Genomic DNA, 24,879 nt, shown 5'->3' on the forward strand with positions numbered 1-24,879 from the left:
CCTAGGCTGTCCACACTCCACAACAGGAGTATGGATTTCAGGCTGGAAAAGAGGAACACTTTCAGCTTGAGTAAATTGTTAACAATGTATATCTGGCTGCAGATTGAAATGGAAAGATAATTTTTAATAATTTTATGTTATTTGTCTTGTCTTTGTCTAAGTTACGAAAAAACTGCTATCTTTGTATACTGTATATAACAGAGGCGCTGCACCTATCTGCACAAACTCGGAGTTACTCCTGCTTTTGTATTTGCCTGAGGAAGCGGGCTTGGGACCCGCGAAACGCGTTGCTTAATTTTATGTGGAGTACTGATTAAATATATATTTTTCTGGATACCATATATGGTGGTTGTGTCATACATATTGGGGAGACGGATCCACCCCAGTCCCCCAATTTTTTATTTGGTTTTAATAGACTACTAATTTTTATTCTGCTGGCGCCTCTGTACTACTACAAATATCTTTGTATATATGTTTGTAGCATTTCTCAGTGAAAGGGAATTTTCATTTTAAATTTCCAAAATACTCAGGCTTGCATGTTTTGCAAAGTACGTGGCTGTGCCATTGTTGACTGTCTTTATGGTTTCTCCTAAGGATGGACAAAGTTTGCTCGGTTAACTCGCGCCCTGACGAACAGCCGAAGTGTCCTGCAGCAGCTGACGCCTATGAACAAAACTGAAGTGGTCCACAAACATTCCAGATTAGCTGAAGTAAGAGGCTTTTGGTTCTCATAGATTTTGTCACTGAAGAATGTTTTCCCTTGGAAGAATGTGAATACAACTGAGCTGTTAACCATGGATAACAAGGGATGGTCAAACAATTCTGAAAAGATGCAGGATGATGCAATTTTTGGCAGCTTGAAAATTGACCAATCATAGCCCATCAAGGTTGATTTCCACTGGTCCATTTTCAAGCTGCATAAATCTGCATTCGAAATTTGCATAAACCTGCATGCACAGAGAATGATTTGCAACTCATTGAATATCCCTATTGATAACTAGGGACGGTCAATATGATGCAAATAATTTAAAGGCAGCATTATGCAAATGTTGTATGCAAATTTATGCAGCTTTAAAATCAAATTCTGCTGAGGTAAAATTCAATTGGTCCATTTTCAAGCTAAATTTACATACTGAATTGGCATAATTCTGCAACAACTTGAAATGATTTGTATCTCATTGACCATCCCTATTGATAACTTCTACCAAAGTCCTTGCTCTCAGTTTTTGCTGTGTAATAGGCACTGACACACTAACAAGGGATTCCGAGCTTGCAACTTCCAAGTTTTCTGAGTTCCTGGTTGAACTCGTTGGACGTATGTCTTCTTTCAACCCAAATAACTTTGTAACTATGTAACCACACTGGGGCCCTGGACCTGAAGGGCCCACAAGGAGAACATCTTGAGCTATGTGATAATGTTGCTATGCTGGTAATGATCACCTCTATATGTGCTTTGAAAAGTGGTAATCATTAAAGGACACCCGAGGCGAAAATAAACCAATGAAATAAACGATTGTATCCTTCTCCTAAAAAAGACTTTTTAAGATATTCCAGTTTTATTTCATGTTTAAATCTACTTTTTGAGTTTTAACTGTTTTATTGTTTTTGCTCAATGACACATTCATTGAAGTATGCCAGAGCTAAAATGTATGAATTATTGACCCTTTTATCTGTTTCCTGCTCTCAGAAGCCATTTTTCTGCTAGGAAAGTGGTTTATAGTTGGAATTTCTTATCAGTGAGGGTCACACTGTAGTCACTTCCTGTCTGACTCAAGACTGAGTCAGCCACTTACATTTCTGATATTTAACTCTTTCAGGCAGAGAAAGAAAAAAAGGAACACAGCATAGTTATTTGTGTGCTAGGCACTGTACATACCCATGCCTATCCCATCATACCACATGTCACCTCGGGTATTCTTTAAAGAACCACTATTACGGGAAAAAAATAAAAAAAACGAAAATGCATACAGTACATATAATAATATACTACCAGAGTAAAATGCATAATAAATTATGATTTTCCCTATAATGGCTAAAAATAATCTGTTCGATTTAACTAGTCCTCCTCCTCATGTATCACCTTTATTCTTTCCAAAAGCACTCCCCGGAAAGGATCTATACTGTAACACTCCCGACGCACTGTAAACGTTGCATAGGTGGTGCGTTGCAGTGCCGTATTATAAAGGGGACGTCGTAATGCACCACAATGCACCACTGTGAACCTGGCCTATAATTAATGAAGTAAAGGTTATTTTTAACTAATCTTTGTATGCACATGAAAGAATACTGGGTCCAGCTGAAACCCTTTATATACAGTGCAATGTTGTATTGGAGAGTGGACAGAGAGTTTTTCTTTTGTTAGGTAGGTCTAACATCTGCAGGCAAATTTATGTACACACTTGCAAGAACTGTCACCTGAAAGAACTATTAGTGATCATTCTGGGGGGCAGTTTAGGAATGATCTCAGTATCGACACTGCTCAGCTCTCTGTGGAGTGAAAAGGGGGCCTGGGAGGCACCACACTGTGTGTGTGTGTGTGTGTGTGTGTGTGGGGGGGGGGGTCTATCATAGAAAGCCAGTATCAGTCCAGCAGTTGTGGTTCCTCTCGTCACGGTATGTCACGGTATGTTTCGGTTCATGGATGTTTACTGGTATACTGCAATATCTTAAATAGAAGGACAACACTAGGTAATGAGTAAAATAACTTTGACTCCCTGTCTGGACTTCTTATGCTATCCAAGAAACATTGCCACTCATGCTAAATTTAGAAAGTACACTGCATTTCCCATGATCCTTTGCAGTCATATACCGTACATCTGTGAATGTGCCTTTGAGTGATTCTGCAGTCTCCTCTATGGATTCCCATGTCAGGTGTTTTGAATTTCCCTTGTTCTTGTATATTCATAGGACACTTCATATCCTGGTGTCCTATTTATCAGAAAAGCAAGAGAGGTGACTGCCTCTGACCTGTACATCACTATACCGTGCAAAGAGTCATTTTCATTGTTTTATTAACAGTTGTTAAACTGTTTCACCAGAAATGCTCATGAAAGGCCACTGGCAGGCCAAGCACTTAGTGACACACTTTACAAAGTTCACTGGTTAATTATATATTAATTGGAGAAACTCAAGCACTCAATTAGGTCAGTGTTCTTCTCTGATAGCAAAAGACAGTAGTTCTACTCTAAACTATGATACTGTAGAAAAAATGGATACATTTGTAGCCCTTACAGGGAGGGGGTTATGTCACATGATCCTCCAAAAATAAGCTATGGTGCCAACATGTAGGTAATACAAAGAAATTAAATGATACCCGAGGTGACATGTGACATGATGAAATAGACAATGGGTATGTACAGTGCCTAGCACACAAATAACTATGCTGTGTTCGTTTTTTTTCTTTCTCTGCCTGATAGAGTTAAAAATCAGGTATGTAAGTGGCTGACTCAGTCCTGAGTCAGACAAGAAGTGACTACAGTGTGACCGTCACTGATAAGAAATTCCAACTATGAAACTCTTTCCTAGCATAAAATGGCTTCTGAGAGCAGGAAAGAGATAAAAGGTCAATAGTTTATAGATTTTAGCTCTGGCATACTTCAATGAATGTGTCATTGAGCAAAAACAATAAAGCAGTTAAAACTTAAAAAGTAGATTTAAACATAAAACTGTGGAATATCTTAAATATCTCAGAGCAATAAATAAAATCAAAATCAGAACTTACCTGGGGCTTTCTCTAGCCCACCGTAGGTCGGGAGGTCCCTCGGCGTCCTTCTGGCTCTTCTCCCAGGCCCTGCTCAGAAATGGCTCCAGGCGACACTGGGCCCGAGTGTCAGGCTCTTTCTTCCTGAAAGATGACGTCAGTCGTCACCACGCCGGCCGCTTCGCGTCATCATGGTGGCCGGCGTGGTGACAGTACTGCGCATGCGCGGCCGTGATGACGCAAGATGGCCGGCTTGGTGACGACTGATGTCATCTTTCAGGAAGAAGGAGCCCGACACTCGGGCCCAGTGTCGCCGGGAGCCGCCGGGAGCCATTTCTGAGCAGGGCCTGGGAGAAGAGCCAGAAGGACGCAGAGGGACCTCCCGACCTACGGTGGGCTGGAGAAAGCCCCAGGTAACTTCAGATTTTGATTTTGTTTACTGCTCGGAGTCCCTTTAAAAAGTAATTTTAGGAGAAGGAAGATAGATACAATTGTTTATTTAATTCCTTTATTTTCGCCTCGGGTGTCCTTTAAGAAAGCTACAACTGACAGAGCCTTGTAGTTTTTGAGAAATGATTTTAAAATGCAAAGGAAAATGGTTTTAAACTGTCCTTTGTTCTGACTTGAAAAACCAAAATTCTTTTTTTAACTGTTCCCATTATTTCCCTTAAAGTGGGCCTGAACTCTTGCACAGCACAGAAGGAAAACAGAGAGCAATGCACCCTGCATGTATTTAGAGAGTTTAGCCTGTGTAATTCCTCCTCATCTGTGACTAATCACATTTAATTTGATCACTCAGCCTTGTCAGCTAACAGCCATGGCAGATAAGATCATTTGAAAGCTTAGGATGTTGACAATATGTCTGCTTCCATGAAAGCAGGAAGTAGAAAGATTTCAGATTTATTGCAGGATTTGTATCAGCTGTAACAAAGAATTTTTTTTTTCTTTAAAGGTTATTATGCTGTTGTGTATCTTTTAGAGCAGATAGTAACCTAGCTAACAATTTTGGTGATAATAGCATGTATGGAGGTTTTGCTATTAATCAATGGAATTAACACAAAACTACGCAAAATGTTGCGTAATTACGCAAAATCACAAATGGATTACACAAAATCAATTGAATTTTCCAATCATAATTACCTATAGCCGTAATTGCAGACATTTACACAAGGTTCATAATTATGATTAGAAGATTAGGATCATCACTGTAACACAGAGTACAGATTCCAGACCAGAAAAGCATTGTTACTGTTACCTGGGTAGTCAGACTATCTGTTTGTAAACACAGCTGGATATGTATTGAAATATAAAGGTACCGTATTTTACGCCGTGTAAGACACACTTTTTCTCCTCTCTGCGTCTTATATGGTAAAGGCAGGGAATCCACCGACTTACGAACACCCGCCGATACAAACCGCCGACCTGCTGGCACGTCGGGCATTCCCTGCCTGTGTGTCTACTTCCCCTGCGTGCGTCCTCTACCCTCCCCCTTTTGTCTCCTACCCCCGGTGTGTAGCGGCAGCTTACCTCATCCATGCACCTACAGTGATTACATACCACCACGCTCCCACTGTGTGCTTCCGTCCCTTGCTTCTCACCCCCCGTGGAGTAGTGTGTAGCATCAGCTTACCTAACCGATGGGCCCGCGAGGATTGCAGAGCTCTGTCTCCACCCTGCATCTTCCTCTAGTGAATGACTTGTACTGATAACATCATCAGTACAAGCCGCCCACTAGAGGGAGAAGTGCAGAGGAGACGTGTGGGGGGGGGGAGGTCAGGAGACACATGGGGGAGGGAGCAAAGGCACACGGGGGGGGGGGGGGGAAGGGGACCGGACAGAAGGGACACAGGAGGACACATGAGGAGACATGGGGGATACAGAAGTACACATGAAGGACACATGGAGACCCAGGAGGACACAATTTGGGGTAGAACATGTACAAAACGCTCTTGGAATATGGACGCACCAGGTTTTGTATATATATTTCTTTCCCTGGCTTTTGCCCTCTAAACCTAGGTGCATTTTATATTCCAGAGCGTCTTACACGGCGGAAAATACAGTAATTTTTAACAACATTAAATTGTAAAAACATTTGTGCAGCTCTGATTCATGCTCGTAGCAAAATCGGTAGCATTTCAGAGTTTTATGGTATAGGACAGGGTTAAGGTTACAAAGCGCTAAATGGTGAATTTAATCTTCTTCTTTTGAGCGCTAACCTAAAGCCCCGCTTTTTTACTGCCTCTGCTTTATTAAGTGGAACAATTAATATATTCTAATTTGTTTCTTTTCCCCTCCATTTTTGAGCTGTTCCTAATCAAATCAGCTTCAAACAATTTCCCATATGAGCACAAAGGTTCTTTATTGCGCTCCTATGCCTAATTAAAATAACAATAATTTATGATTGCAGTTCTAAAATTAGCCTCTTTGTGAAGTGAAAATTCTGCTGTTTACTGAGTAGACTGCAGAGAAATACCTGTGTTACTTTAGCATTGATCCTCCACTCTATTATATTCTCTGTGTTGAGAAGCATGTAGAAGGTAGTGAAATCCATCCCACCCCATGCATTTTGTTATACCTGCTCAACACAACAGACCTATGGTCTTATACTAGGGATAGGGAGCATGGACTCCTACTATGGTGTTACTAAATAGACTTTCAGTGCTGGGCAGTGTTGGATCTGGGCTCAAGCCCAGAGGAGCCAGTTCGCTGAGAGGTGGCTGTCATAGGTTTGCGAGCCCACATTCAACATCCCGGAGCCAGGCTGACGCCACTGCCACCAGAACATAGAGAGCTGGGTGGGGAGACTGGATGGGACTGCCTATCTAGCCCACCCATCCAGCTCTCGTTGCTCTTTTGGCAGTGACCAGCATAGTTTTGTTCATGTAGCATAGTGAGCTTAATGGGTAGACTGAATGAGACTGACTATCTAGCCTACCCAATCAGCTCTATCTGCTCCCTTAGCAGGGACCGGTATAGCTCTGTGCATGCAGCATAGAAAGATAGTTGGGCAGACTGGATGGGACTGCCCATCTAACTCACCCATCCAGCTCTCTATGCTCCTAGGCAGTGATTAGCATAGCTCTGTGCATATAGCATAGAGAGCTGAATGGGGGGCTGGATGGGCAGTTCCAACTAGCTCTCTATGCTACATCCACAGTGCCGAGCCCGTCACCACCGAGGGTTCTTAGAGAGGTGGATGGGCAGTCAAATTCAGCCCACCCCTCTAGCTTTCTATGCTCCAGCATGGCTTCAGGAGAATGAAGGCAGCCAGCACACTTGCAATAAAGTTTGGCGGATGCAACCAAGCTTGTGGTGGGATTTGTGAGTTCCGTGGAGTTTAGGCTGACAGAACTTCTCTGCCTATAGGCTTCAGAGATGTAAATCTAGCCCTGGTACTGGGCCTGTAGACAGGTGCAAAAAAATTGGCCACCTATTTACAAGGGCCACTAGTTCTTGAGAACATGAAAATGATGAAAAGGAGATGTAGGCCCAGATGCAATTACATTTTTCTCCTGAGTTTTCCCCTATGAGATAATTTTTGCTATGGTGGTTTCTTAGTTCCAGCTCACCGGCCTCTTACCCCCTGGTCTTTCTCTTGTAACAGTTTACCGCTCATGTAAAAAGTGCATCAGATTATGGAGCACTTTCTAAAAACTCTACACGTCCCGTAGATAGATATGACATCCAGTTCATCGCACATCAGTAACCAATCCACCCCAGGATAAAGTTGCCTTCCCAGGCTGCAGTCCACACACACTGCCTAATAGGACTTGGACTGGCCTATGCTGCATGATTCATGTAGCGATGAGATCCTTAGATTGCCCCAATTAATAATTCAGGGAGTCTTGTTAGCCTTTGGAACCTAATCAAAATGTAAGATAAACGCTCTTCTTTGTTTTTTCTTTGTTTTTTTTTTTCTTTTTATTCTCGGGGGTGGAAATGTCTCTTCTGCCGACTTTGAGAAATGCGAACATTTTAACAGCACCATCTGTAAGTGTTACTATGCAGCTAAGCAACCCAAATCCATACACAGTATTTGTTGATTTTAGTTCTCCGGATAAACAGACCTTAAAATAGAAAGTTACTCGATTGTCGTACTGCATTGCAGCCTTCCCTTGGGCGCTGTGAGTTTTGCACGACACACGGAGATGACTGTAGGCTTGTAGAAGAGAGGGAGAGCGAGAGGGATACCTGGTAAAGGTAATTTTAATAGCCATAAAGTGCAAATCTATAAAAGTAAGGAAAATATCTTTATGTATCTTGCAGCCAGGTCCCTAATCTTTTAGTTGTTACATAAAGAAGAAGACCCCATTTACCTATACTGGTTGATTATTGATCTGGTCACATTCAAATGAGGACATATAAGGGATAGATATATAGAGTACTAAGAAAAAATTGGTTGATGTGTTCATGATCTATCCCAGTGTGCTCAGTCCAGAATGTGTCAGTCAAAAAGATCCAGCACAACTTATGCAGTAGAGTCCGGTTATCTGGAACTCAACAATGCAGCAGTGTCAACTAACCATTAACACAAAACACCAGCAGTGCTCACAGTGGTGAAGGCCAACTTAGGCTGTCTGTTGGCTCTACTGTGCTTAGAGGCTTGCTTCCACGGCTTCCCCAAGATTACCGGTAATATTCTTTCAATAACTGTATTTTAACAGTTAATACAGAGTGCATTGTATGTATATAGAGTAGGGTATAGTACTGCATCAGCTAGACCTATTTTTAACATTGCGTCTCAAGCAAACAGAAAGCACGCTTGTTTGGCATCAGCTGATCCTCCAGGATAACTGAGACTGTATGTAGCAATATTCTACCATGTAAGGCCTCTTGCACACTGCAAGCGGTTCCGATTCAGATTCCACTTTTTAATCAGTTTTTACATCCGATTCCGATTCTGATTTGCAGTTTGCTCCCTGCACACTGCAAATCGGAATCTGAATTGGATGTAAAAACTGATTAAAAAGCGGAATCGGAATCGCTTGCCGTGTGCAAGAGGCCAATGTCTGCAAATAGAAGCAATCTAACATAACAAACAATGTAGTTGATTTGATTAAATATCCACATGTATAAAATCCACATATATAGGTACTTGTTTCCATGAACGAATGGCCCAATCAGAACTAGAAGAAGAGTATTAAGGCTAGGACTAGTTCAGGTTAAGGCTAGGACTAGTTATTGGTCTATTGAAATTTAGGGTGAGTAGTAACGTTTGGTTGAACTTATGGGTAATTTACTATGCAAGTTGGTTATTGGTAATACTATAGCGCCAATAAAATTAGGTAGTTCTGTTCCACCCCTGAATAGTACAATGTACAATTTCCAAACAAACAAGAAAAACTGGGGTTTTATCTGAACAAATTCTCTATTTATTCTTCAATCAAACAAGTCTTCGGAATTGTGGACAAGTCGTATGGATACAAGCTCAAGGCTCCAATTCACATAAAAAATGCCTGACACGCGTTTCACTGCCTAGAAGCCGCTTCCTCAGAGGCACATCGTATACAAACATCAATAGTAGGTCAACTGAAAGGGGTATACCTGTGTGTTCCACAACGTGCATAGTCAGTGACGATTCTGTGCACCACCATGGAGGCACGGATAGGAAGTAGCCTTGAATTGGAGCCTTGAGATTGTATCCATACGACTTATCCGTAATTCTGAATACCTGTTTGATTGAAGAATAAATAGAGAATTTGTTCAGATAAAACCCCGATTTTTCTTGCTTGTTTGGGTATTGGTAATACCACCTGATCATGCTAAGCACTGTGAAAAAGTTTTATTAAAGCTAAATAACATAATGTCACAATGTGTGAATCTTTCGTCTACCCCCCCCCCTTCCCCCACATGCATCGGCGAGAGATGCAGATTGGTGGATCGCATGTTAGCCAACTGCAGGCCAACCCTATTTTATAGTAAATAGTAAAGAAGTTGTAAAGACTTTATATGAAAGAAATTTTAGTTTTTTTATGAACCTGAGTATATCCACACTCGAATATTAAATCAATTCAACAAGGGGACCCCAAGATGCCCACCCACCACTCAGGTGAAATGGATATGAGGTAATAAAGTACCCTTTACGCATTTTCCACAAAGAGTTAAAAAAAGACACAACCATGAGAAAAGTGGTTTATTGTTCCTAATTAACCATAAACATGCCAATATCCTGCACATGTTGCCAGCGGCACCTGCAATAGAAAGTATAGCAAGCCCCAGCCACCTACCCCTCGACAACAAGAGCACCCTTGCCGCCACACACCACTGCCACCCACAGCCCCTTCACATCTGCCGCCATCCTCTACATCACCGCACAGCTAACTCTACCAACACTTTGCAGTACAATATAGGGGTTTTTACTGTGTAGTTTTTAAACTGACCAATGGGATCCCTCCATTTAAAAGAGAAACCGGGAGAGTCTCATTACTTTTCAATCAGCTTAATTACTGTTTAAGAATTTTACACAAAACTGGAGTCACCCATTAAAGAAAAACTTAAGATGTGTATACGTAATTTCTAACAACTTTTTTTAAACTTTATTGTTGAGTGTCTTTTCAGTCATTATTTATATTGCAGTCTTTGGTCTTTTTTTGTAGTGCCTACTTCAAAGGACAGAAACATCAAACACTGCGGGCTGAACAATGTCTGTGTGTTTCTCACCAAGTAATCCTTGTAAGCAGAAATTGTACAGCAGCCTCGGCACAGGCCATCCACAAATCCAAGGCATTCGTAAGCTTATAAAATGTAGAAACGAGCCTGGATTTTCTGTTCTTTTTCACGTGAAAGTCTACAGGATAACCAGCAACTGTTTCTGATTTTAGAGCTGCACCAGAAATATCCTCTGCCTCAGTTCTTTTTTGATCGCTGGAGGTAAAAAAATTACAGCTAAATTGGCTCTGTTGTTCCTGTCCAGCGATCAGTGTTATGCTGTCCAGCAACACTCAGATTCTGGGCTCAAGGAGTAAAAGCTACATTTTTCTCCAGCTCTTCATGATGTTGCGAATCGGTCATGCTTGACCTCATTTACCATTGATCGTAAATGTAACATTACTTTCATTGAAAAAAGAATTCATGTCTCACTGATACACAAACATTTTTTTGTCATTTAAAGCAAATCCGTGTGTGAATCTGGTTAAAGTGGGCCCGAACTCTTGCACAGCACAAAATAAAAAGTTTTATTCCACAAAGTTGCAGAAGAAATCTACTTCTCTGTCTTCTATGTTATTTTAGCCAGATTTTAGCCAGATCAAAGACTCTAATTAGATCTTAACAGCAGCTGTGAATAGACTGCAGTGATGGCTCTTCCTGTACAGCATACAATTATAAACAAAAGAATGAGGTGAGGGTTTTTAGGCTGATAAATAACAATTAGGTACTGTCACACATAGCTTTTAGTTATAATGTTCAAAAGTGTGGCAAATGTAATTAAATTTCATACAGTATGTCATGTGAGAATGTCAAGAACAGCCTAACACACGTTTCATGGCTTTGAGAGCATAACTTTGCAACTTCAAAAATCGTGACAGTAGGTTGTTAAACACATAAAACGTGGAATCTAGTGGATATCCTCATCACAGATGCCAAGTATCAATTAGTATACTGACCCAGCAATGATCACTGGAGTAATGGTTGCAAAGCAAATAATGTGCATCGATGTGTAGCAGGCAGAGCAGTGACCATCCTGGACGTGAGTGGTAAACAGAGCCGTCCTATGGATAATAGTGGCATGGCTGGAGTTAGCTGAGTTAAGCTCACTCCAGCCATGCCACTCCTGTCCATAGGATGGCTTATATCTTCATGCTTGTTCAGGGTATATGGCTAAAAGTATTACAGGCAGATGATCAGCGAGACAGCCAAGCCAAGCAATGTGCATTGTTTGAAAGGAAATAAATAGGAAAGTCTCCATATGTCACTCACCTCGGGTTCCCTTTAAGTGGGCCTACTGGCCATATAAAGTCTTTACAACTTCTTTACTACTTCTGCAGCCAGGTCAATGACCCGTCATGGAGTTCTTCTCTAAAGCCAAATTCCAAAAATGTATTTTTATGTAAGGTTCTAGAAACTCATTTGAATAATCATTGCTACTTGTTGTCCACATCTGTGAGGTTATCCATCACTTCCTGTCCAGAAAGGAAGTGGGAACATCTCACAAAGAATGAGGTAGCAACAAATTAAACATTTCTTGTACAGTTTGGAAATCTAGAAAAACTAAACTATTTCCTGTATTGACTTCCAGTTCTCATATTAAAGCAACAAAGCAACACTGGTGTCACATGGACAGGAAATGAGGTAAAATCTCTCCTATGAGGTCAGAGAGCATCACAAATCCTCAAGTTTCTAACTTCACTCTGTCCAAAATTAAAATAATTATAATAATAAATAATAATAAAAAAGTCCTAGACTTGAAAAAGATTTTAATGTGGAACTAAACTTAGAGAATTTTCTCTGGTCTAAAATATTATCCACATCATGGTAACCCGTAGAGAAAAAGAAAAACAAATTCTCAATTACAATTTATGGAAATCCTACAAAAAAAAAAAACGTTTAATTTGCATGAAGCAATGGATGGGTTGAGTCTCATTGCTTATTGTACAGGGAGAGCCACTGCTGCAGAGCTCCTGCAGTCTATTCACAGCTAAGAATTAATTAGACATTTTGGGTTTGCTTTAAATACTGGATTATCAACTCCAGGTGAACCTGTGCTTTAGAAGGTGATAGGGTTGTGCCTTTTACTAAATATTATTTTTATTATTTATTTATTTTTTCCTAAGCTTTTGCAATTGGGATCCGATATCCTCCCTCAGTACAAGCAAGAAGCACCAAAAACCCCTCCACACATTATATTACATTACTGTGCATTTAAGACCACCTGGGACTGGGTCATCCTCATTCTGACCTTCTACACAGCAATCATGGTTCCTTACAACGTCTCCTTCAAGACAAAGCAGAACAACATTGCCTGGCTGGTGCTGGACAGCGTGGTGGATGTGATTTTTCTGGTGGACATTGTTCTGAACTTTCACACAACTTTTGTTGGACCCGGTGGAGAGGTCATTTCCGACCCCAAACTTATACGAATGAACTATTTGAAGACCTGGTTTGTCATAGATCTTCTGTCTTGTTTACCCTATGACATCATCAATGCCTTTGAAAATGTGGATGAGGTGAGTCTTTTAAGCATTTTTTATGCATTTGATATTATTGCTAGTTTTACAAAACCGTTTTGCTCAAGTTTATGAACCCTTGGGAATTTCTGGCCCTCTGAATGATTGGGTCTTCCTAAACCTCAAGTTCTGGGACAGGTTTTTTTTATATACGCATTTAAAAGAAACCTGAAGTGAGGGGTACTGTATACGGAGGTTGCCATATCTATTTAACCACTTGCCGACCAGGGGATTTTTCAATGATCGGTGCTGCGTGGACTCTACAGCCCGCGGATTTCCGTCCTGCGCATTGAAGGATAGGCTTCAGCCTATCATATGCCGGTGATCCCCGGCCAATCAGAGGCCGGGGATCGTCGATCTGCCTTAAGACGCTGCTGCGCAGCAGCGCCGTATGATGTAAACAGCGGGGATTTCTTCCCCGTCTGTTTACATTTTGCCGGCGAGCCGCGATCGGCGGCTCTCCGGCTGTTCACGGAGACACCCTCCGTGAACTGACATGGAAAGGCAGCTCGATCGAGCGGCCGTTTCCATGGTAACCCGCAGACGACCAGTTTACACCAATCGGCGTTAGCTGGTCGTCAAGAGGTTAAGCTGCAAGGTTTCTTTTGTTAGGAAACATTTTTTGTATAACTTGCTAGAAATGTTCTTGAAATAGACTTAAAAGTGAACCAGCAGTGAGATAGCCGTGGAGACTCCCATATTTATTCACTTTTACAATATTTCAGGTGCCTTCCCTCAATGGCATGCATATATTTTAGTTTCAGTGATGTTGGCAGAGGCGGCCTAAGCCACCATTCCTGGGAGGACAACCACATGTGCTCACCAAGGGATGACCTGGTCACTATGACTGCTCATGTCATTGCCAGTGTGTCATGTCACTGCAGCGCAGCAGGTCACAGACTCACAGTGACACCGCATCCGTGAGCTGTGCCAGCACCTCACTAGTAAAGGCATTGTCTTCAGCCTAGTCGCCGGGGGGTTCTCCCCATTAGCCCCGCCCCCCTCGCAGAAAGGACCCCACACACTGTCATGAGCACAAGGCAAATATGCAATGTCTGCAACAGATGATACCATTTTCCATGCATAACATACCTTATTGACATTGGCGGGTGAAAGGGTCACCAATCGTTTTTCTTTGCCCAGGGCCACTACAAGCCTAAAGGAACCCCTGGTGTCGGAGTAACATCTGGAACAAGCATGCAGCCAGGGTCAGGCTTCAGTTAGGCCACCTATTCTGCACATGATTGCCAGGCATATGAAATTTGGGTAGCAGGAAAAAAGGGCGCTGGCTGAGGGTGGATGAAAAGGGTGCCGCCATAGACTTTAATGCAATTATCGTTAATACGGTGAAAAAAGCAGAAAAATGGGTGCCGCAAAATTTTTCCTTAATAACATTAGAACATTATAGTTTTTGAGGTAGTTATCATTTTAGAAGTTTACAACGTTATAGTTTTTGTCATATTATTTTGTTAGTTAGTACAGATTTTATGTTTTGAAAGGTATTATCGTTAATATATGTAAAAGGGTGTTTCTGCAGAGGGGTGGTTAGGGTTAGGAACCACCAGGGGGAGTGGTTAGAGTTAGGCACCACCTAGGCACTAGGCAGCGGTTAGTTTTAGGCAATACCAGAGGTGGTGGTTAGGGTTAGGCACCACCAGGGGGGTGGTTAGGCACCACTGGGGGGGTAAGGTTTAGGCACCACCAGGGGGTGGTTAGGGTTAGGAACCACCAGGGGGGGTGGTTAGGGTTAGGCGCCACTAGGAGAGTGGTTAGATTTAGGCACCACCAGGGGAGGGTTCTGTGTGAGGGTAGGGTTGGGTTATGCAGTATTGACGAAAAAAGCAACAACATTTAAGGTTAATATTTATTCGTTATCATATCTCTTTTGTTTTTTACAATAGTAAATATCATTAATCAAGCTTCACAACGATGGTTCTCATTATCGAATTTCGTTAATACCTGGCGCCAAATTTGTTAATAACTTGGGCCCTTTTTTCACAGCGCCCTTTTTTCATGCACATGAAATTTGTTTAAAAAAGGGGCAAGTAAGATGGCAGTCTTCATAGTCCTCTCACTTTTTGTCCACTTCAAAATGTGATCTGATCATCTTCCCGATCACTATAAAGACATATGTAGCAAGCAACTGCATTTTATAATGCCATCTGTTTTTTTCAACAAATGGCTACAAGTAGTGTTTCCTAAACCTACCTCATTAGTGTCAAGGACAGCTGTAGTGTCACAAAGGTGTAAGAAAACAGCTAGTTAATACCACTATCCAATGCACATATACAGTAGAAGTGTTAATAACCAGTATAGAACCAATGAAAAGCTAATAATATAAATAAAGGATGTCTCCTATTGGGTCCCTCTAGTCCAGGGGCCCCGGTGAGGTCACAACCTCTGCATCCCCTAGTGCTATGCCACTGCCAAGCAGGAAGCAATGGCATATTCCTTATTGCTCTAAAGGTTTCCTTTTAACAATGAAGGCTGATTGAAATGTATTTTGACCATCCTTCTCCTTAACATCCTCATTCATCTGCCTTTGAATATCCCAACTAAATAAAAATCTCAGATTATAAAAAAAAGTGTCTTCAAGGAATCAGAGTGTGGGGCACATGCCAGTCACTGTTTCCCTTCCAATTTATTGGAGGGTAGGTGTGGCTTTTATAGTCGCCCTCCTCCTCTGTATGTCTCTCCCTAAAATTGTTCTTTATGGTGATGGCAGTAGTATGGGGCGGGGTTGATGACGCTGAGTATTGGGCGGGCTTAATGACGCTGAGGCCGTGGTATGTCGTGGGGTGCTGTGTAGGGGGATTGTGGGATGTGCAGCTATAGGTTATAGGAAAGGATGGGTCTGCTCTGCCGCGTAATCTCTAACTAATACAATTGTATGTGGAAAACCATGGTTATATATATTTTTTAAGTAAACATATTTTGAGCGATTTTACTAAATGTAATTAAAAACAGGCTATACATTTTCTTTCAGGTTGTCTTGATCTTTTCAGTTTTTTTTTTTTACCTACTTTGCAATCAGTATTGCTAGATGCCCATAAGTGAGCCTAAACTTTATATTCAGGTCCACATTGTACGGTGAGACTGGAAGAAAATGATAAGAAGCTATGGGTATCATTCATAAAGCATTCCCGCATGCGATAATGCTGAAAACAGCAGACTTTCCTGAGCACTTAGCAAAGTGTATATTTCGTAAAAGCTGTTTATGCATGAAAAGCTACAATTACCGAGCAGGGAGATAAATTACCGCCTTGTGCTGTGAACACCTCCAGCACATGTGTAAAATGTAATTAAATGTCAATTCATAAAGATTAGAGCAAGCGGTATTGACATGGAGAATACCGCCTGCTGTGTATAGGTGATAACACTGATAACAGTGCAATAAGAGAGCAGGACTGTGTAAAAAGCCATCAGCAGAGTGATCTGAACAAACAAGGCTTCCCCTGAATACCCCATGATGAGTTTTTAACCTCTTGGGTACCTGTTTCACATTAGAAAGCCTGTATGTGTAAAGTTTCTTAAAGTTCTTCTAAACTGTAGTAATTAAATATATTGTTTAGAAAGACTAAAGGTAGCCATACACTGGTCAATTTGCCATCAGATTCGACCAACAGAGAGATTCCTCTCTGATCGAATCTGATCAGAGAGGGATCGTATGGCTGCCTTTACTGCAAACAGATTGTGAACCGATTTCAGCCTGAAACCGTTCACAATCGGTGGTGGTGGTGGTGCTACCGCCGATCCCCCCGCCCGCATGTCCGCATACATTACCTGCTCCGCCGGTGCGACTCCAGTCCCCAGGTCTCCGCTGTCTTCTCCGCTCTGGTCTGGTCTCCGGGTCCGGCATGCTTCACTTCTTCCTGCCTGGCAGGAAGTTTAAACAGTAGAGCGCCCTCCACTGTTTAAACTTCCTGCCGGGCTAGAAGAAGTGAAGCATGCTGGACCCAGAGACCAGACCAGAGCGGAGATGGAGCAGCGGTGACCGGGGTGAGTCGCGCCGGCGGAGCAGGTAATGTATTGCCACTCTATTGCATCGGTCGTCGGGTACTCGAACGCCACTAGCGACGCGCTCCCTACCCGCGGGCGATCGACGGTAATTTCCCGTACGGAGCGATCGACGGGCTCGATCTATTTTGGGACGAAATAGATCTAAATTTAGCGTGTAGCGTGAACGATGTGACAGCAGATTCGATCCCAGTGATCGAATCTGCTGTCGATCGGCGGGGAATCGGCCTAGTGTAAGGCCAGCTTAAGAGACAGATACAAAGCAGATTCAGGGCAAGGAGAGGCAGTTTAACCACACATGCACATCTAAAGGGAAGTTGGGTTGGGGATGACCCTTTTATTGCTGTCTCTGCGGAACAGGAATGTAACAAATCAGCCAGCCGCTTTAACTCCGACAGCTTACATTCCTTATACTGACAGCTCAGTTCGGGGAAAATACCGCATTTCTACCGCAGCTGTTAAAATGTTTATGAATTAGTACTCAGAAGTCTAAAATACCGAATGCGGTATTTTTCCTCCCAGATTTTTTTTATTGCATTATTTTTATGAATGATAGACTATGTAGCAGGCCGAACTAACTATTATCCTCCATTTTAGCTGGCACAAAAAAATGATAGTGGTAATGATCAGGGGCGTAACAAGGTCCCACCAGGCCCCCCTGCAAAAATACTAAGCGGGCCCACCCCCCAGGGCCCGCTTGGGGCTGTTTTGGGGGGCTGGAGGGGTCACAGCATGAGGGGAAAGCCATGCTGCACTTCGGCGGGGAGGGGGTCACCCCCCCTCACCTCAGGCTCTCCCCTCTGCGCTCCCCTCCAGCGTTGAATAGTTTGTGTATGCAGGCAGCATGGATGTTCCTCTCTATAGCCTCTGACGCGATTTCCTGTTTATACAGGAAGTCGCGTAAGACACTAGAGGGAGAAATGTCCATGCTGGAATGCGTGGAAGGTATATATCTGCCGCTGCCCACCGCCTGTATACACAAACTATTAAACGCTGGAGGGGAGCGCAGTGGGGAGAGCCCGAGGTGAGGCAGCATGGCTTTCCTCTCATGCTGCAACCCTCCAGCCCCCCAAAACAGCCCCAAGCAAGCCCCGAGGGCCGCGGGGCAGGGGCTGCAGGCCCTATTGTTACGCCAGTGGTAATGATGAACCTCTTGCAGCTTTTTGCTTTTAGATTCCTGCAGAACATTTATGTTTATTTTTCATCTTTTCTGCTCCATAAATAATAATTATTAGTCATCTTTTCCCGATCTGCTAGATTTCAGCCAGGTTAAGCAACACAGAATGTTGGGTGCTTTCAAATAAAGGAGCCTTGGCTATGTTTTTTGGGTTTTCTTAAAGTGTACCCGAGGCAGATTTCAGGGGGCAAATGGGGCACAGAGGCATGTTCCCTGTTCCATGACATGCCTCTTTGGACTTTTGGCACCACTCTCTGCCCCTCCTTCTCTCAGCATCCTTTGGGGGAAAGACACTCCTGCATAACGTTCCATCTGACGTTAGGAACACCCCTTCCCCGCCTTTCCATGCCCCTTCTCTGCCTCGCCCCTTCCTTTCCTCTCTGTGCTCTCTATTGAAAAGCAGAGAGGCCAGATGCTGTAGCGTTGTGACCTTCCAGGATCGCGGCCACTGACTGCGTCCACATGAAGAAAAAGGTGAAGGAGCAGAGGGGAGCGTTGCTAATCGACCCGATTCGGCTAGCCCCTCAGATTAGGTTGTATGTTTTTTTTTTTTTTTTTTACAGGATTCTGATATCTCATGTGCTCTTTAACTATTTTCTTTACATTAAGGTTTACGTTCTGGATGTAGTCATAAATGACTTGAATTTTTTTTTAACTCTACTGTGTCCTTCTGTATGAGGATTTCTATCACTTCCTGTCCAATCAGAAAGTGGGATATCTGTTTTTATTGCAACCAAACTACTGTATGTAACTAGGGGTTGTATGCACTAATCTGAATCATGCAGGGTGACGTGCATTAAAGAAACTCTGTAACAAAATGTTCAGCCTTATTTCTTCTATCCTATAAGTTCCTATACCTGTTTTAATGCGGTCTGAATTACTGCAGCCGTTTCTAGTTGCACTGTCTCTGTAATATATCTAATCTTATTTTCTTTGTCAAGCTTTGTTGACCTAGGGAAGAATGCACTGCCTCTGCTGTGTTAGGAAGAAGTTATGCATGCCCCCTCCACGCCCCCTGCAGGCTCTGTGTGTGAGCTTTGTTTATTTTGCTTTGTTTATTTATCACTCGCAGACAGGTCTCTGCTCTCAATTTCAGCTTGTCTGAGGGGGGAGGGAGCTGCCCATACTGATAAACCCTGACTGGAGTGCAGATAATTCACTATTTAATAAAAACTTGTAGTATACTGTAACATGAGATATATATATATATATATACACACAAACATCACTTCCTGGTTAGCGGCCATGTTTTTTGTTTCTAAACACTGCCTAAAACTAGTGATTAAAAGCCAGGATCGCGAGGCGGGGAGCGGTGGAAACGGCAAAGAGGGATCCAGGAGATCACAGTGACTCGACTGGTATGTTTTTTATTGTAAAAATCGGACAGTACATATCCTTTTTAAGCACAATGACTGCAGCAGAATGCAATACATTACATGCAATGCATTACGCTCTACTCATCGTGGATAAGACTCACTGGCCTCAATTCACTAAGATTATCTCCTGTCTTTAATAACTCTTCTAGAGTTGTTACCATGGTGATAAGGCATGTAGTATTCAGGAAACATTTTACCTCAGGCAAACCTAAAGTTAACTCTTCTGTCTTTAAGTTAACTCTTCAATCCTTAACCACTTAAGGACTGCAGTCATAAAACCCCTTAAGGACCAGAGCCTTTTTTTCCATTCGGACCACTGCAGCTTTCACGGTTTATTGCTCAGTCATACAACCTACCACCTAAATGAATTTTACCTCATTTTCTTGTCACTAATACAGCTTTCTTTCGGTGCTATTTGATTGCTCCTGCGATTTTTACTTTTTATTATATTCATCAAAAAAGACATGAATTTTGTCAAAAAAATGACTTTTTTAACTTTCTGTGCTGACATTTTTCAAATAAAGTAAAATTTCCTATACATTTGAGCGCGAAAGTTATTCTGCTACATGTCTTTGATAAAAAAAAAAACATTCAGTGTATATTTATTGGATTGGGTAAAAGTTATAGCGTTTACAAACTATGGTGCCAAAAGTGAATTTTCCCATTTTCAAGCATCTCTGACTTTTCTGAGCACCTGTCAGGTTTCATGAGGGGCTAAAATTCCAGGATAGTACAAATCCCCCCCAAATGACCCCATTTTGGAAAGAAGACATCCCAAAGTATTCAGTGAGAGGCATGGTGAGTTCATAGAAGATTTTATTTTTTTGTCACAAGTTAGCGGAAAATGACACTTTGTAACAAAAAAAAAAAAAAAAAAAAGTTGCCATTTCTTCTAACTTGCGACAAAAAAAAATGAAATCTGCCACGGACTCACTATGCTACTCTCTGAATACCTTGAAGTGTCTACTTTCCAAAATGGGGTCATTTGTGGGGTGTGTTCACTGTCCTGGCATTTTGGGGGGTGCCTAATTGTAAGCACCCCTGTAAAGCCTAAAGATGCTCATTGGACTTTGGGCCCCTTAGCGCAGTTAGGCTGCAAAAAAGTGCCACACATGTGGTATTGCCGTACTCAGGAGAAGTAGTATAATGTGTTTTGGGGTGTATTTTTACACATACCCATGCTGGGTGGGAGAAATATCTCTGTAAATGACAATTGTTTTATTTTTTTTACACACAATTGTCAATTTATAGAGATATTTCTCCCACTCAGCATGGGTATGTGGAAAAATACACCACAAAACGCATTATACTACTTCTCCTGAGTACGGCGATACCACATGTGTGGCACTTTTTTGCACCCTAACTGCGCTAAGAGGCCCAAAGTCCAATGAGTACCTTTAGGATTTCACAGGTCATTTTGAGAAATTTCGTTTCAAGACTGCTCCTCACGGTTTAGGGCCCCTAAAATGCCAGGACAGTATAGGAATCCCACAAATTACCCCATTTTAGAAAGAAGACACCCCAAGGTATTCCATTAGGAGGATGGTGAGTTCATAGAAGATTTTTTTTTTTTGTCACAAGTTAGCGGAAATTGATTTGAATTGTTTTTTTTCACAAAGTGTCATTTTCTGCTAACTTGTGACAAAAATAAAATCTTCTATGAACTCACCATACTCCTAACGGAATACCTTGGGGTGTCTTCTTTCTAAAATGGGGTCATTTGTGGGGTTCCTATACTGCCCTGGCATTTTAGGGGCCCTAAACCGTGAGGAGTAGTCTTGAAACCAAATGTCGCAAAATGACCAGTGAAATCCTAAAGGTACTCATTGGACTTTGGGCCCCTTAGCGCACTTAGGGTGCAAAAAAGTGCCACACATGTGGTACCGCCGTACTCAGGAGAAGTAGTATAATGTGTTTTGGGGTGTATTTTTACACATACAGATGCTAGGTGGGAGAAATATCTCTGTAAATGACAATTATTTGATTTTTTTTACACACAATTGTCCATTTACAGAGAGATTTCTCCCACCCAGCATGGGTATGTATAAAAATACACCTCAAAACACATTATACTACTTCTTCTGAGTACGGCGATACCACATGTGTGACACTTTTTTGCAACCTAGGTGCGCTAAGGGGCCTAACGTCCTATTCACAGGTCATTTTGAGGCATTTGGATTCTAGACTACTCCTCACGGTTTAGGGCCCCTAAAATGCCAGGGCAGTATAGGAACCCCACAAGTGACCCCATTTTAGAAAGAAGACACCCCAAGGTATTCCGTTAGGGGTATGGTGAGTTCATAGAAGATTTTTTTTTTGTCACAAGTTAGCGGAAAATGACACTTTGTGAAGAAAAAAACAATACATATCAATTTCCGCTAACTTGTGACAAAAAATAAAATCTTCTATGAACTCACCATACTCCTAACGGAATACTTTGGGGTGTCTTCTTTCTAGAATGGGGTCATTTGTGGGGTTCCAATACTGCCCTGGCATTTTAGGGGCCCTAAACCGTGAGGAGTAGTCTTGAACCCAAATGTCTCAAAATGACCTGTGAAATCCTAAAGGTACTCATTGGACTTTGGGCCCCTTAGCACAGTTAGGCTGCAAAAAAGTGTCACACATGTGGTATCGCCGTACTCAGAAGAAGTAGTATAATGTGTTTTGTGGTGTATTTTTACATATAACCATGCTGGGTGGGAGAAATATCTCTGTAAATGACACATTTTTGATTTTTTTTACACACAATTGTCCATTTACAGAGAGATTTCTCCCACCCAGCATGGGTATGTGTAAAAATACACCACAAAACACATTATACTACTTCTCCTGAGTATGGCGATACTACATGTGTGACACTTTTTTGCAGCCTAGGTGCGCTAAGGGGCCCAACGTCCTATTCACAGGTCATTTTGAGGCATTTGTTTTCTAGACTACTCCCTACGGTTTAGGGCCCCTAAAATGCCAGGGCAGTATAGGAACCCCACAAGTGACCCCATTTTAGAAAGACGACACCCCAAGGTATTCCGTTAGGGGTATGGTGAGTTCATAGAAGATTTTATTTTTTGTCACAAGTTAGTGAAAAATGACACTTTGTGAAAAAAACAATAAAAATCCAATTTCCGCTAACTTTTGACAAAAAATAAAATCTTCTATGAACTCATCATACACCTAACAGAATACCTTGGGGTGTCTTCTTTCTAAAATGGGGTCACTTGTGGGGTTCCTATACTGCCCTGGCATTTTACGGGCCCAAAACTGTGAGTAGTCTGGAAACCAAATTTCTCAAAATGACTGTTCAGGGGTATAAGCATCTGCAAATTTTGATGACAGGTGGTCTATGAGGGGGCAAATTTTGTGGAAACGGTCATAAGCAGGGTGGCCTCTTAGATGACAGGATGAATTGGGCCTGATCTGATGGATAGGAGTGCTAGGGGGGTGACAGGAGGTGATTGATGGGTGTCTCAGGGGGCGGTTAGAGGGGAAAATAGATGCAATCAATGCACTGGGGAGGTGATCGGAAGGGGGTCTGAGGGGGATCTGAGGGTTTGGCCGAGTGATCAGGAGCCCACACGGGGCAAATTAGGGCCTGATCTGATGGGTAGGTGTGCTAGGGGGTGACAGGAGGTGATTTATGGGTGTCTCAAGGTGTGATTAGAGGGGGGAAATGGATGCAAGCAATGCACTAGCGAGGTGATCAGGGCTGGGGTCTGAGGGCGTTCTGAGGTGTGGGCGGGTGATTGGGTGCCCGCAAGGGGCAGATTAGGGTCTAATCTGATGGGTAACAGTGACAGGTGGTGATAGGGGGTGATTGATGGGTAATTAGTGGGTGTTTAGAGGAGAGAAGAGATGTAAACACTGCACTTGGGAGGTGATCTGATGTCGGATCTGCGGGCGATCTATTGGTGTGGGTGGGTGATCAGATTGCCCGCAAGGGGCAGGTTAGGGGCTGATTGATGGGTGGCAGTGACAGGGGGTGATTGATGGGTGGCAGTGACAGGGGGTGATTGATGGGTGATTGACAGGTGATCAGTGGGTTATTACATGGAATAACAGATGTAAATATTGCACTGGCGAATTGATAAGGGGGGGGTCTGAGGGCAATCTGAGCGTGTGGGCGGGTGATTGGGTGCCCGCAAGGGGCAGATTAGGGTCTAATCTGATGGGTAACAGTGACAGGTGGTGATAGGGGGTGATTGATGGGTAATTAGTAGGTGTTTAGAGGAGACAATAGATGTAAACACTGCGCTTGGGAGGTGATCTGATGTCGGATCTGCGGGCGATCTATTGGTGTGGGTGGGTGATCAGATTGCCCGCAAGGGGCAGGTTAGGGGCTGATTGATGGGTGGCAGTGACAGGGGGTGATTGATGGGTGGCAGTGACAGGGGGTGATTGACAGGTGATCAGTGGGTTATTACAGGGAAGAACGGATGTACATAATGCACTGGCGAATCGATAAGGGGGGGTTTGAGGGCAATCTGAGCGTGTGGGCGGGCGATTGGGTGCCCGCAAGGGTCTAATCTGATGGGTAATAGTGACAGGTGGTGATAGGGGGTGATTGATGGGTGATTGATGGGTAATTAGTGGGTGTTTAGAGGAGAGAATAGATGTAAACGATGGATTTGGGAGGTGATCTGATGTCGGATCTGCGGGCGATCTATTGGTGTGGGTGGGTGATCAGATTGCCCGCAAGGGGCAGGTTAGGGGCTGATTGATGGGTGGCAGTGACAGGGGGTGATTGATGGGTGGCAGTGACAGGGGGTGATTGACAGGTGATCAGTGGGTTATTACAGGGAAGAACGGATGTAAATAATGCACTGGCGAATCGATAAGGGGGGGGTTGAGGGCAATCTGAGCGTGTGGGCGGGCGATTGGGTGCCCGCAAGGGTCTAATCTGATGGGTAACAGTGACAGGTGGTGATAGGGGGTGATTGATGGGTGATTGATGGGTAATTAGTAGGTGTTTAGAGGAGAGAATAGATGTAAACGATGGATTTGGGAGGTGATCTGATGTCGGATCTGCGGGCGATCTATTGGTGTGGGTGGGTGATCAGATTGCCCGCAAGGGGCAGGTTAGGGGCTGATTGATGGGTGGCAGTGACAGGGGGTGATTGATGGGTGGCAGTGCCAGGGGGTGATTGACAGGTGATCAGTGGGTTATTACAGGGAAGAACGGATGTAAATAATGCACTGGCGAATCGATAAGGGGGGGGTTGAGGGCAATCTGAGCGTGTGGGCGGGCGATTGGGTGCCCGCAAGGGTCTAATCTGATTGGTAACAGTGACAGGTGGTGATAGGGGGTGATTGATGGGTGATTGATGGGTAATTAGTGGGTGTTTAGAGGAGAGAATAGATGTAAACGATGGATTTGGGAGGTGATCTGATGTCGGATCTGTGGGCGATCTATTGGTGTGGGTGGGTGATCAGATTGCCCGCAAGGGGCAG

General features: G+C 43.0%; 1 protein-coding gene across 2 annotated transcripts in view; it reads left to right on the top strand.

Annotated features, from left to right (window-relative positions):
• The window catches only part of KCNH5 (potassium voltage-gated channel subfamily H member 5), a 484,848-nt gene that overhangs the window by 207,525 nt on the left and 252,444 nt on the right, over window positions 1–24,879 (top strand). For both annotated transcript variants that reach the window (XM_068254273.1, XM_068254274.1), the window contains 2 exons: window positions 595–710; window positions 12,472–12,864. In XM_068254273.1, the coding sequence (XP_068110374.1) occupies window positions 595–710; window positions 12,472–12,864 (509 nt within the window). The remainder of the gene's footprint in view (window positions 1–594; window positions 711–12,471; window positions 12,865–24,879) is intronic.

The sequence above is a fragment of the Hyperolius riggenbachi genome, chromosome 9, assembly GCF_040937935.1.
Source record: "Hyperolius riggenbachi isolate aHypRig1 chromosome 9, aHypRig1.pri, whole genome shotgun sequence".
In the NCBI taxonomy this organism is placed as follows: domain Eukaryota; kingdom Metazoa; phylum Chordata; class Amphibia; order Anura; family Hyperoliidae; genus Hyperolius; species Hyperolius riggenbachi.